Source organism: Zeus faber (genome assembly GCF_960531495.2).
Source record: "Zeus faber genome assembly, chromosome: 19".
NCBI lineage: Eukaryota > Metazoa > Chordata > Actinopteri > Zeiformes > Zeidae > Zeus > Zeus faber.
In genome coordinates, this window is record NC_137206.1 from 1,183,868 (window position 1) to 1,196,686 (window position 12,819).

Genomic DNA, 12,819 nt, shown 5'->3' on the forward strand with positions numbered 1-12,819 from the left:
CCTCAAAAGCAACAACAAATGATTAAGATGTGGCAACATACCAAAGTGATAGAAAATATAAGTAAAATAATTGCACGAAATGGGAGATTTTGCAAGTTTGCGAAACATATGTGACTCCAAATCCCGGAGTGGAATTTAGAGTTTCTGGCCGTGGATTTTCCACCTTCCAGGCTAATTAATAAATAACAGATTAACTGTGTGTTTAATAATAATAATAAACACACAGGAAACATTCATCCCCAAAAATCAACTTCCCCGACCTGTCTTGGGCTCCACGGAGAAGTAGGGCTCCCCCTGCAGGGTGGAGTAGATCAGCTTGGCATTGTTTCCCACCAGCGGGTCGTCGGCGTCTTCCGCCGTCACCTGCGCCACGGTGGTGCCTGCGGGGGGCGACATGGGGTCAGCGCGGGCTGCAGCAGCCCCCGCCCCACGGGGGGGAAGAGAGTGATCGAGGGAGGGAGGGAGGGAGGGAGGGAGGGAGGGAGGGAGGGAGGGAGGGAGCGCTGGCCTTTCACAATAGACTCAGGCTGCACAGGTGTGTGTGACAAGCTCTCCGTCCTTCTGTGACATCTCTCTCCATCCACCTGCCCCCCGCCATCCCTCTCTCCCCCCCTCTCTCTCTCTCTCTCTCTCTCTCTCTCTCTCTCTCGCTCTCTCTATTTGTGTCTTCAGCAGTCTTATTGTCTCTCCATCATGTCTGGCCGTTTTCCTCTCTCCCTTTCTCCCTCTCTCCGTCTGTCTCTCTCTCTCTCCGTCTGTCTCTCTCTCTCTCTCTCCCTCTACCTCTCTCTCCATTTCCCCTTCCCTCCCTCCCCCTCCGTCTTAATGTCTATCCATCATGTCTCACCGCACCTTTGTATCTCCCTCTCTAGTTCTCTCTCTCTCTCTCCCCCCTCGGTCTTCATGTCTATCCGTCATGTTTAGTCCTTCCTTTCTATCTCCCTCTCAAGTTCCCTCGCTCGCTCCCTCTCTCCTTCTCTCTCTCCCTCTATCCCTCCCTCTGTCGATCCATCATGTCCAGCCAATCTTAGCCTTTGTATCTCCCTCTCTAATTCCTTCTCTTTCTCTTGCTCTCTCTCTCATCCCCTTTTTCTGGTTCATCCTCCAGCCACTACTCTCCTTCTCTCCTTCTCTTCCTCGGACACGAGTCTCAGCATTTTCCAATTCTCGTTCAGAGTCAAACGCATCATGATTTATTACATGATATTATACTTCACAAAAAGCAGATTACATATAAATTGAAATGGTAATGTTTGCTAATGTTTGCTAATGTTTGGTAATGGTTTTTTTTAGGTTCGATTAGATTCAACGTTATTGTCACTAGCAGGTTCAGGTACAGAATCAATGAAATGCAGTTGACGTCTAACCAGAAGTGCAAAAGAAGCATTTAAATACCAAGTGCTATTTGAGTACAGTGTTTCTGTGCAGTTATGTAGGCAAAAGAGATGTATTATGTACAACAGTGTAAGGTTATAAATACAGATTTGTCAGGAGTATAGGGGGATTATGTACAGAGAGTATAAATAGACATTTAATATAAATACTTTATATATATGTAGTATATTTATGTATATTGTGCAGGTTTTGGTCAGGTTATGGAATAAAAAAAAATTAAAAAAAAGTTAAGTTAAAAAACGTATTGTGCAGTTTTTTAGGTGATAGCAGTGCAAGGGCAATTGATGAAACAGTGCAGTAGTGAGTGTAAACAGTTATACAGCGCAAGGCAGTAAATGTAAACAGGTAAACATTGCAGAAAGTGAGATGCAACAGGTAAGCAGGTAACAACAGGTAATCAGGTAACAACAGGTAAGCAGGTAGCCATTTAAAAGTCCAGTGCTAGAGGGGGGGTGGGGGTTTATTCAGCAGTGTTCCAGCCTCTGGAAAGAAGCTGTACTTGAGCCTGCTGGTGCGGGAGCGCAGGCTCCTGTATCACTTGCCAGATGGGAGAAGGGTGAAAAGTCCATGGTTAGGGTGGTGTCATCCTTGACAATGCATTTGGCTTTGTTTAAGCGGCGGTCATGGCATGTGTTGTGGATGGGGGGAGTATACCGCCAATTGTCCTCTGGGCAGAGCTCCCTGCTCTTTGAAGTGCCTTGCGGTCGGCAACGTTGCAGTTACCGTACCAGACAGAGATGCAGTTTGTAGGTATGCTCTCAGTGGTACAGCGTTAGAAGTCCGATAGAATCCTAAGACAAGCTGTGCTTTCTTAAGGGTCCGTAGGAAGTGGAGGCGCTGATGCGCCTTCTTCACCAGACTGGAGGAGTTGAGGGACCAAGAGCAATTTTCTGTGATTTGGACCCCAAGGAACTTAAAGCTAGACACACGCTCCACCTCAGAACCGCTGATATGGAGGGGGGGGGGTGTGCCCTGTTCCTGGTTCTCCTGAAGTCCACAATGATCTCCTTGGTCTTCTTGGTGTTGAGTTCCAGGTTATTGATTTTACACCACGTAGTTAGATGTTGAACCTCATCCCTATATGCTGTTTCATCCTCATCTCTGATCAGGCCCACCACAGTGGTGTCATCTGCGAACTTCATTATGGCATCGGAATCATAAACAGGGGCGCAGTCGTGAGTAAAGAGAGAGTAGAGCAGAGGGCTCCACACACAACCCTGCGGCACGCCAGTGTTCGGGGTGATAGTGGAGGAGGAGAGACTCCCCAATTTAACAGCCTGGGGTCTGTTAGTGAGGAAGTCCATAATCCAGTTTCAGAGTGAGTTGCTGATGCCAAGATGGCTGAGACTGGAGATTAGCTTGGAGGGGATCTCAGTGTTGAAGGCAGAACTAAAGTCAATAAACAGCATTCTAACATATGTTTTGGGTGGCAGATTTAAAACTGTGGGGGACTGTTGATTGGGCTAGTGACATATTGAAGATGTCAGTGAAGACACCAGCCAACTGCTCTGCGCAGGCTCGCAGCACATGTCCGGGGACTCCATCAGGGCCAGCAGCCTTCCGAGCATTCACCCTGCTCAGGATGTCACAGACCTCCGAGGTGGAGAATTGGAATGTGTCCTCGTCTGGTGAAACAGCTGACTTGAAGGCTGCCTCCTTGTTTTCCCAATCAAGCGTAGAAGTGGTTCAGCTCGTCAGGGAGGGAAGTGGAGGAGGGTGGGGAGAGTTGCATGGGGATTTGTTGGTGAGTTTATGTAGGCCTTGCCACATAGGCCGGGGGTCGGATGAGTTGAAATGCTCTTCTATCCTTTGCTTGTAGTTGTGTTTGGCCCTGGATATTAATTTCCTCAGATTGGATCTGGCAGAGCTGTAGGCATCCTGGTCTCCCGACCTGAAGGCTGCGTCCCTGGCCTTGAGGAGAAGGCTGTTTGGTAATGTTTGGTAGTGTTTGGTAATGTTTGGTAATGTTTGGTAATGTTTGCAAATGTTTGCTAATGTTTGCTGATGTTTGCTAATGTTTGGTAATGTTTGGTAATGTTTGGTAATGTTTGGCCATGAAGCATGTGTGCGAGGGGGTGCAGGGGGGAGGGTTGGAAGTTTTAATAATATTATTTAGGGAAAAAAAAGAAAGACTATAAAGGCTCCAAACTCCGATAAGGAAAGCAATACTTCAGACTTCCTGAGCGGCAGCCGAGCCACAGGAGCTCAAACGGCCTCCGCCCGCGCCTTGATTCCAGAAAGTGCGATAACATCCGCCCGTCCACAATTCCTCTAAAAATGTCCGTCCTTGATATGATATGAAGGTTAAAAAAACCCCCACATATAGCACCCTGCATAACTCTGCCATTCCTACATCAACACTTTCCTTAATGGATGGTGAGTTATTGGAGTTACAGCTATACTGGAAATGTATAAACCCAAGGGAGATGCAGTGGTCCTGTACAGTGGTTTATATATATATATATATATATATATATATATATATATATATATATATGTATATACATACTGTATATATATATAAATAGAATTATTCCGTCCACCAGGCTGGAGACGGTGAAGGCCTGTCTGTGGAACCTCCTGGCATTGATGGAGACCTGGGCTGCTGTAATGAGTGAACCGTGTGGAGCTGAAAAGAGCAGGATGCAGCTCATTACTCCCACGCACACATTTCACACTTTGCAGAAATCTGTATTTCACACAAGTTCAAAGCCCAAGCTCAACTGGAAAGTGAAGCGGAAAGAATGTGAATTTGTGGACTTTGGGTGGCAAGGGTGAATCAAAAGCGACAGGAGAGCAGGATAGGACACAAGGTGCATCCCATAAACAGCTGAGACGGATATGAAACATGGAATCGGTATCTGTATATCTCATTACAGGTTGATATTAAATTCGAAAATTACGATTTTAGTCTTTCAGTCGAGTCCAAGTCTATAAAAAACATGGTGAAACAGGGTAGCAGAGGTAGAATAGAGTAGAAGTAGAGGCACAGTAGAGTTCAGGTGGACAGTGGTAGGGTACATAGAGTACATAGAGTACATAGAGTACATAGAGTACAACATGTTGTCGCTCACTTCCTTTTGGACAAAATCTGTTATGTCCCGGATCAGGGATTGGATGTTCATCTGTGACATCACAGTGGATTATTCTTTTGGACATTTGTACATTTTGGGACTATTGGACTTCAGAGTAGAGGTGTGGCATAGAGTGGAGGTAGAGTAGAGGTAGAGTAAAGATAGAGTTGAGTAGCCATGGTGGGCTGACCTGGGGGACACATCTCAGGCACACTGTAGCTGTAGGGCTCGTGGAGGAAGCGTGGTGCGTTGTCGTTGACGTCCTGGACCTGGATGATGAACTGGGACTGCGGCTCCACCGGCTGCCCTGAGGCGCGGCTCAGCGCCTGGGCCTGCAGCTCGTAGGAAGCCCGGGCCTCGCGGTCCAGGCGCCGCAGTGTGCGGATCGCCCCCGAAAACTCGTCGATCTGGAAGGCGTCGCCGGCGCCCTCCCCCGACAGGATGTAGCGGACGGACGAGTCGCCGTGGTCGTAGTCCGACTTGAGCTGGACGAGAGATAAATAAAAGATGGTGGATGCCTTGGTGTGTGTGTGTGTCTCCATCCTTTCAATTGTCTTCAAGTGCGTTTGTGTGTATAGTGTACATGTGTGTATGTGCATGTATGTATGTGTGTGTGTGTGTGTGTGTGTGTGTATGTGTGTGTGTGTGTGTGTGTGTGTGTGTGCAGTGTGTGTGTCTGATTTCTTTCAAGTCCTTCAAGTGTGTTTATGTGTTTATGTGTGTTTGTGTGTGTTTATGTGTGTGCGCGCAAGTGGGCATGTGTATCTATGTGTGTGTCCGCATGCATCTGTACTGTGTTTGTGTGTTTGTCTTTTCTGAACCCTGTGTGTGTGTTGCATGTGTGTCTAGTACGTATGTTTGTGTGTGTGTGTGTGTGTGTGTGTGTGTGTGTGTGTGTACCTATAGTACGAACGTATGCAACTTAGAGTGTATGTTTCTGTGTGCCTATGCTGTTAAAGGTGTGTGTGTGTGTGCGTGTGTGTGTGTGTGTGTGTGTGTGTGTGTGTGTGTGTGTGTGTGTGTGTGTGTGTGTGTGTGTGTGTGTGTGTGTGTATGCATGAGTGTGTGTTCATGTGTGTGTGTGTGTTAAGGTATTCTCAGCGGCCACCTCTACCTGTCCTATGACCCGGGGCGTGGGGTCCTCCTCGGGGACGAAGAGCTGCTTCCAGATCCAGCCCCTCCTCAGGCGGCGGTACAGGGCAGAGGGGGCGGAGCCCGGTGGGGCGGAGCCCGGTGGGGCGGAGCCTGGAGGCCATGTGCAAACGCAGCCCGGGAACAGGCACAGCACTGTCACCACTAAGACAAATAGGGCCCGGCCTGGCCTCTCCCCTCTGCTGATCCCTGCGCCTATTATAAGCCCCGCCCCTCTGACCTCCATGGTATAGAGCGTCTTCCCTGGACAGAAGTTTGTCAGGATCACGACTCCAGGTGTAAGGTCATCAGGAAGACGTTCTGCTGGTCCATCCTCCTAAGATGTTGTAGAGCAGGGGTGTCAAAGTCATTCTCACCCTAGGCCACATCAGCATCATGGTTGTAACTGTTAGACTGTATAAATGTCTCCTAAACTACTCCTTAACATATTGTTAAGAACCGTCTTTGCATTTTATAATTATTTATTCAAGTGTGCAAATATTGTACATGCATTTTGATCAGTGTAAAAATTTATGTAAGCACATTGCTCTGTGTTATTATAACATAAACCCCTTTTAATTTATCAGGTTAAGAAATCCACATAACTCCATCAATCAAAGATCAAACTTCTCAAGTGAATAACAAAGACAAATATCAAACACAAGTTGGTTCAAAACTTTTTTGTCACACTTGAGAGGGGCAGAACTATGGTACAACAAATAAATGTGACTGCTAAGAACATGTGTGACAGAGGTGGCGTTTTACAAAAACAGCCTTGCAGAGGGCACACATCGAACTAATGAAGATGGTTTTGGCTTGGATGGTTTAAACATTTGGCGGAATCATCACATACACCTGTAAACACACTGAGTACATTGCTACACATACAAAGTAGTATATGTAATCAACTCAAAATAACAATCAAGGTTGTCTCAGTTCACAACTATATTGGTCAAGTTGTGGGTGAAGTTTATGAGGTGATGCACACATTGCAGGTGCTCCATCGGTAGTTAGCCCCACCCACTTTTCACAAGGTAATTTAGTTTTACTTACGGAACCTCTCCACCGCATCCAACCTCCCTCCCCATGGTAGTCCCATGCACCGCAGCTACATTCAAGAGCTCCTCAGTGACAGTGAAGTCTGCCATGCCTGTGGCACGGTGGCGCAGTGCATTGCACTGCTGCCTCACAGCAAGAAGGTCCTGGGTTTGATTCCCGCCTGGGGCGCTGTTGGCACCGTGCTCTGGTGGGTTATCTCCCAAATAGGAGCCTTTCTGTGTGGAGTTTGCATGTTCTCCCCGTGCTCACATGGGGTTTCCTCCACCTCACGTCAGTAAGGACCTCCACCAAAAACATGCACCATCATCGTCTGACCAGCGATGGACACTTATCACCTGGTCCCCGGGCGCGTCCACGTACGCTGCCCACTGCTCCTGGCTGTGCCCCCGGAGGAAGGACAAGCCAGGATGGTTCAATGCAGAGGAGCCATTTCACCGGCCACCATCAAAAGCATGTGCGTGCGTGTGTGTGCAAGCATGTGTTACAGTGTGGTGTGTTGTGTGATAAATAAAGACTGTTTCTTCTTCAGCCTCTTATAAGAATGGATGGATGCTCTGTTTCCATGTTGTCTGTGCTTTCATCAACAGCTATTAAAAAAGCCAGGTTACAGGTTACAGGTCATGGGTAACAGGTAACTGTGTGTCTCTTCGACCAGCTGTGTTGTCAGGTTGCCTGCTAGTTCCTTGACTTGGTCTGCGATGGTGTTTCTTGACAAACTGATATTTTTAAAGTCTGTATCTGGGCGTGGCACACATGCTCACATAGTACCTTTAATGTGCACCGCTTCTAAAATGCAGCCTCTGAAAACACCTGGAAGCTCTGGAGGTTTCTTCAGCCACAATGAAGCTAGCTGTCACTGCTGCATCATTTGTGGCTGTAGCTTTTGTCAACATATTCTGCTGCATTTGCAGTCTGCCTTTTAATTCTTGGACAATTTGATGTTTTTCTTGGGGGCTGAATTTAGCATACTTGGCTCCGTGTTTGGTCTCAAAATGCCGACGTAAATTGTATTCTTTCATCACCAACAGTGCCTATTCATATAAATCACGTTGTAATTCATAAATACATTCATTTTACATTTTATTATCTTACTGCGCTGTATTGCTCTCCTGTTCGGTGTCACTGTATTGCTGTGCCGTACTGTGGTATACTGTACTGTATATCTCGACACACACTACTTCACTTTATTCACATGCCACTTAACTGGACATATCTGTATATACATAAGTCTATTGCTCTTATTTCAATGTGTATTCCCACTTAGTATATTACCTTTTTTACTCTTATTATATTTTATTTACTAACTGAATTATGTTTCATGAATCAGTTTGTTGAGTTAGTTTAGTTAGTTAGTTAATTAGTTAGCTATTGTGCCAGTTAGTACTTATTGTGCATAATCTCCGGTGTTTTGCAATGTCATTTGATGACAAATGTGTCCCATCGCAGCAAAAGTCGACATCCTGCGCATTTCTTAAATGGCCAGGACCAGCCAAATAAGTTGAAAAAACCTTTCTTGAAGGAAAATTCGATTTTTCCAGATTTGTGTTCCTTTGTATATTTTTAATCTCAACTTTTTTCAAAACTGAGTTTGATTTATAAATAGTAGAAAAATGTTAAACCGTGGAGTTAAATATTACCGTTACTACTCATACTACTTTTACACACACACACGGAGATATCATTGTGGAGGGGACGTGTACCAACGTATACCAATGAAGAAGAAATCCTGACGTCACTTCCGTAAACAAGCTGAGCATCCGGTTTCACTCGTCTGTGAAAACTTTCATAATCCTAATCTGACCAGTGGGAAAGATCCAAGTCAATGTTAGCAGCACGTACTGGACTTCATTTTCCGCGATGATAGTCAGTTCTCCGACAGCGACTGTTAGGCCCACGGCCTCCCAGCGCCACTAGAGGCCGCCCTTGCCCCATCTGCAGCTCCCTACTCAAGCCCGATTGCACACACCTGGGATCAATTACCTGCACAGTATTTAGTCCCAGCTTCCTAGTCATTCCTTGCCAGACCGTCAACTAGCTTACCCGAGTTGTATCGCTATTGGCGCCCCTCCAAGCTCCAAGCTCCAAGCTCCAAGCTCCAAGCTCCAAGCTCCAAGCTCCAAGCTCCAAGCTCCAAGCTCCAGTTCCTAGTTTATGTCTCGTTGTCTCGTCTCGTCGACCCAGCCTGTCTCTCCAAATCCAGCCAGCCCGGTTTACCTGCCTGTCTCCGCTCGTCAACCAAGGCTGCCCGTCCTTCTCCATCCAGCCTGGTTCCCCGTCTCTCCACATGGATCCTGGACCCCATCTCCTGGTCATCATCATCCCTGCCCTGCCCTGCTCCATCCCTACCCAACCGCGTCCACCCGGCCAGCTCCACCGTCCAGGCTAATAAACATCCTTTGCCTGCCTTCCGTCTCCCTGTGTCGTGCGTTTGGGTCTCTCCCAGTTCTGGTCGTGACAGCGACGTTGAATCTGATATTACTCCAGACTTGGAGAAAATTTCAAACAGCAGATTTCAACCCGAATATGACGATGAAAGGGAATATTTTCAAGAAGGAAGAAGTTGATGACGTGATGAAGTCTGTTGAGATTGGTGATGCAGATTATGAACAAGTGGTAATGCACAAGATTCTCAAGTTGACCTGCAAATGCAGTCAGGGGCAAAAAGAAAATGAAAAGAGGCCCAAACAGGCTGAGTGTAGCTGGGGTAGGGCTAGGGTTAGCCCACATAATAACTCCAACAACTTTGAAGATATTTGGCATACGCACATTTATGTATTAAATGACACTCCGAGGCTGATTTTCGAGACTCATATAATTGATAGACGCTACATTTTGTTGTGCTGTCCGTACTTTTAAACTCCTGAATAATTCCACTTTTATAAAACATGTATATTTTTACTGTTAAATAAATGCTTTTCTAAAAACAAATTGTGTGTTGACGCTGTTAAACAGTCCCTCAAAACACAAGAACAAAGCAGCGATTGCCCCATTCAACAGGGTGTCAAGTCCCCATTCAGCAAGGTATCAAGTAGCCATGTGACAACCAGCTAGGCTCTGTTGGTCCGCTAACACGTTTGCATTCTGGGAGCTGAATGAACCTGGTGTGGGGAAAACTTTGGAGGTGATTATGTCAGAATCACAGTTTGCCAAACCCTTGTCATTAACAAGTCATAGCTTTAAAATATTTGCTTGATTTTCACAAGTGCCACCTTGTTTGGAAGCTCTGATTCTTTAGTTTCAAATGAGGCAAAAAAAAATGTCGAAAAAGCCACCAAATGGCCCTAAAGTACGCGGTGGGTCACAAATAAACATCTTGAATCTTGAATTGTTTAACTTTACTAGCCAATTTTTCCATTTCACTAGCCAGTGTTTCTGTACTGGTGTTTCCAGCAGAATCCACCAAAGCCAAGTAATTTAAACGTATTCTGTGCCAGAGATTTCGGATGAATTTTTTTTTTTTTTATTTCATTTAAATTCTATCTTTATACTAATATAATATACGTATACATGTATCGTGATATAATTAAGGTTAGCAAAGTAATGTTTTAAAATGCCCCCGCTCTGGGTCAAATTTGTTACGTTTTAACAAATTTGTTAAGTTCTAACCACAATTGAACATTAAACCTCTGATATGAGACAAACAATGTGATGCTACAAATGTTTTACTGAACTACCTAACTATTTCATCAGTTGTCTACAACACAAGTTATTCAAACAATGACAAACTGGAATTAATTAAAATGGAATGGAATGGAATGAATGACCTGCACTTCAGGGTGGCTTAAAATGATCATTTAAAAACTGAATCTTAAAAGTATTAAATTAGAACAACATAATTAAATCATATTTAAAAATAATAATTTCCGTATTCACCGTGGTTCTGCAGTTTGAACAACAATAAATCCTTTTCTCTTTCTCTTCAAGCAGAAAAACGCAGTAAATCGGTTCTACTCTAATCTAAAAATCGAATAAAAAATAGTTCAACACTTCAACGAGAAAGTCGGAACAGACGTGCGTTTTAAAAGAAAAAGGTCAGGTGTGAGACATCAATCACAATACCACTCATATTAGCTTAGAACACATACACTCGCACCTAAATCTTACTCCGAACAACCCTCCACCAGACCAGGGTGTGTGGGGCAGGAGGTCTTCGACATGGGATTCAGGTTCGACTTGCTTGGAGGACTCGCACCCAGAAGCCCCGCAATTTTAACTGCAACTGCCAACAGCACACACTGAGTGCTGAGGTTTTCCGGGTGGCAGGCGTCAATGGGTTGGTGTGGGCGTGTGGTTGGCCCGGCGGCGACCGGGCGGGCCCCCTGCTACCCAGCAGGGCTGCGGAGAGCGCTGTCGGGTGGCTTTCGGGCCCTTTGGAGGCTGCGCTGCGTGGCTTCTCTGCAGCGGGTGCCCAGGTTGCTGGGGGTGGTGTTCAGCCCACATATCTGGTGGCATGCGGGTGTTGGCGCGCGCGCGCGGGGGGGGGATTTCCAGGTGTCCTGCTCTGAGCACACTCGGCTACGCACTCATTTACATTTACATTTACATTTAATCATTTAGCAGACGCTTTTATCCAAAGCGACTTACAAGGGAGAATAACATTCAAGCTACATTGCGACCGAGATTAGTGTAACAACACCATTAGTGTAACAATAAATACTGAAGGTGGTGCTAAGTAATTGTAGGTTAGGACAGGAGGTACTCACTGAAGAGCTGGGTCTTCAGGTGCTTCTTAAAGACAGAGAGGGAGGTCCCTGCTCTGGTCATTTTTGGCAGCTCGTTCCACCAACGTGGAACTACAAATGAGAATAGCCTGGATTGCCGTGGCTGTATGGCCGGCAGAGCCAGGCCACGCTCATTTGACGAGCGCAGCATCCGGGGGCCACATGTGCTCTTACAATAGCATTTAAGTAGGCGGGAGCATTCCCAGCAATCACTGTGTAGGCAGCATCAGAGACTTGAACTTGATGCGGGCGGCTACAGGTAACCAAGCGGCTACAGGTAACCAGTGGAGCTCGATGAGCAGCGGAGTGACATGTGCCCTCTTTGGCTGGTTGAACACCAGTCGCGCCGCCGCATTCTGTATCATCTGTAGTGGCTTCACCGCACAGGCCGGCAAGCCTGTTAAGAGGGCGTTGCAGTAGTCGAGACGGGACATCACCAAAGTGGAGCCTTCCACCACTCGAGGAATACGGCTGCATGGGGGATCTGGCCGGTTGCAGTGGGGCGGGTAACGTCCTTGCGTGGGGCATTGGTGGGCATGGGGGCTGGGGCGGGGTGTCGGTCTGTCGGCGCAGGACCTGGCTTCAGGCTTGTGGTCTGTGCCTGTTGATCGCGCCCCGGCTTGTGCACCGGTGGCTGCGTCTTGTGCCTGCACGTGTGGGTGGGTTGTATATGTGCACGCACTGGGTGCAGGGTCTCCTCACAATCTGTGGGATTGGTTTATGCTCCTCTGGGTCAGCGTGGCTGTTGCTCCGCAGTTTTCAGGCTTCTCTGTCGGGGTATTCTGTGGCTGCAGGGTGGGGTGCTCGGGGCTTCCCTGCGGTCGTGGGGTGTCTGTACGTCTGCAGGACGATTTTTCTATGTTTATGTTTTTCCATGTACACGTTGTTTGTTTCTACGTTTATGTTTTTCCATGTACACGTTGTTTGTTTCTACGTTTATGTTTTTTCATGTACATGTTGTTTGTTTCTATGTTTATGTTTTTCCATGTACACGTTGTTTGTTTCTACGTTTATGTTTTTTCATGTACATGTTGTTTGTTTCTATGTTTATGTTTTTCCATGTACATGTTTGTTTCTATGTTTATTTGTCTCACCTGTGGTGATTCCCCCTCTTGGAGTAGTGATCAGTTAAAACATGGTAAGATGGTTCTCCAAAGAGGGGGTTGGTGGTGGTTGTATAAAATAAAGCTGTGCTCTGCTCGTCCACAGCTCGTCACAGGACAGAGTTATTGCAGCAGTTGTTGATGATTAAAGAATAAATAGTTATAAATAAATAAATAAATAGTTTCATTGCAGGTTGACAAGTTGAACTCCACTTGCAGACTAACTCTGTACTAGATGCAATGGAACAAATACTCTGTGTTGTATGTCCAGCATGCTGACAGCATGTAAATAAATAAATAAAATTTTGAAATGAAAAGAAAAAGGTCAAACATTTT

At 46.1% G+C, this 12,819-nt stretch overlaps 1 protein-coding gene across 1 annotated transcript in view; it reads right to left on the minus strand.

Moving 5' to 3' along the window:
• cdh19 (cadherin 19, type 2) overlaps positions 1-5,847 on the minus strand; it is a gene marked incomplete at its 5' end in the record, with an annotated part of 32,532 nt that extends 26,685 nt beyond the window's left edge. Inside the window, 3 exons of the mRNA XM_080020037.1 lie at positions 261-380; positions 4,660-4,954; positions 5,584-5,847. Of these exons, the coding sequence (XP_079876163.1) occupies positions 261-380; positions 4,660-4,954; positions 5,584-5,847 (679 nt within the window). The remainder of the gene's footprint in view (positions 1-260; positions 381-4,659; positions 4,955-5,583) is intronic.
• Between the last annotated feature and the right edge of the window lie 6,972 nt (positions 5,848-12,819).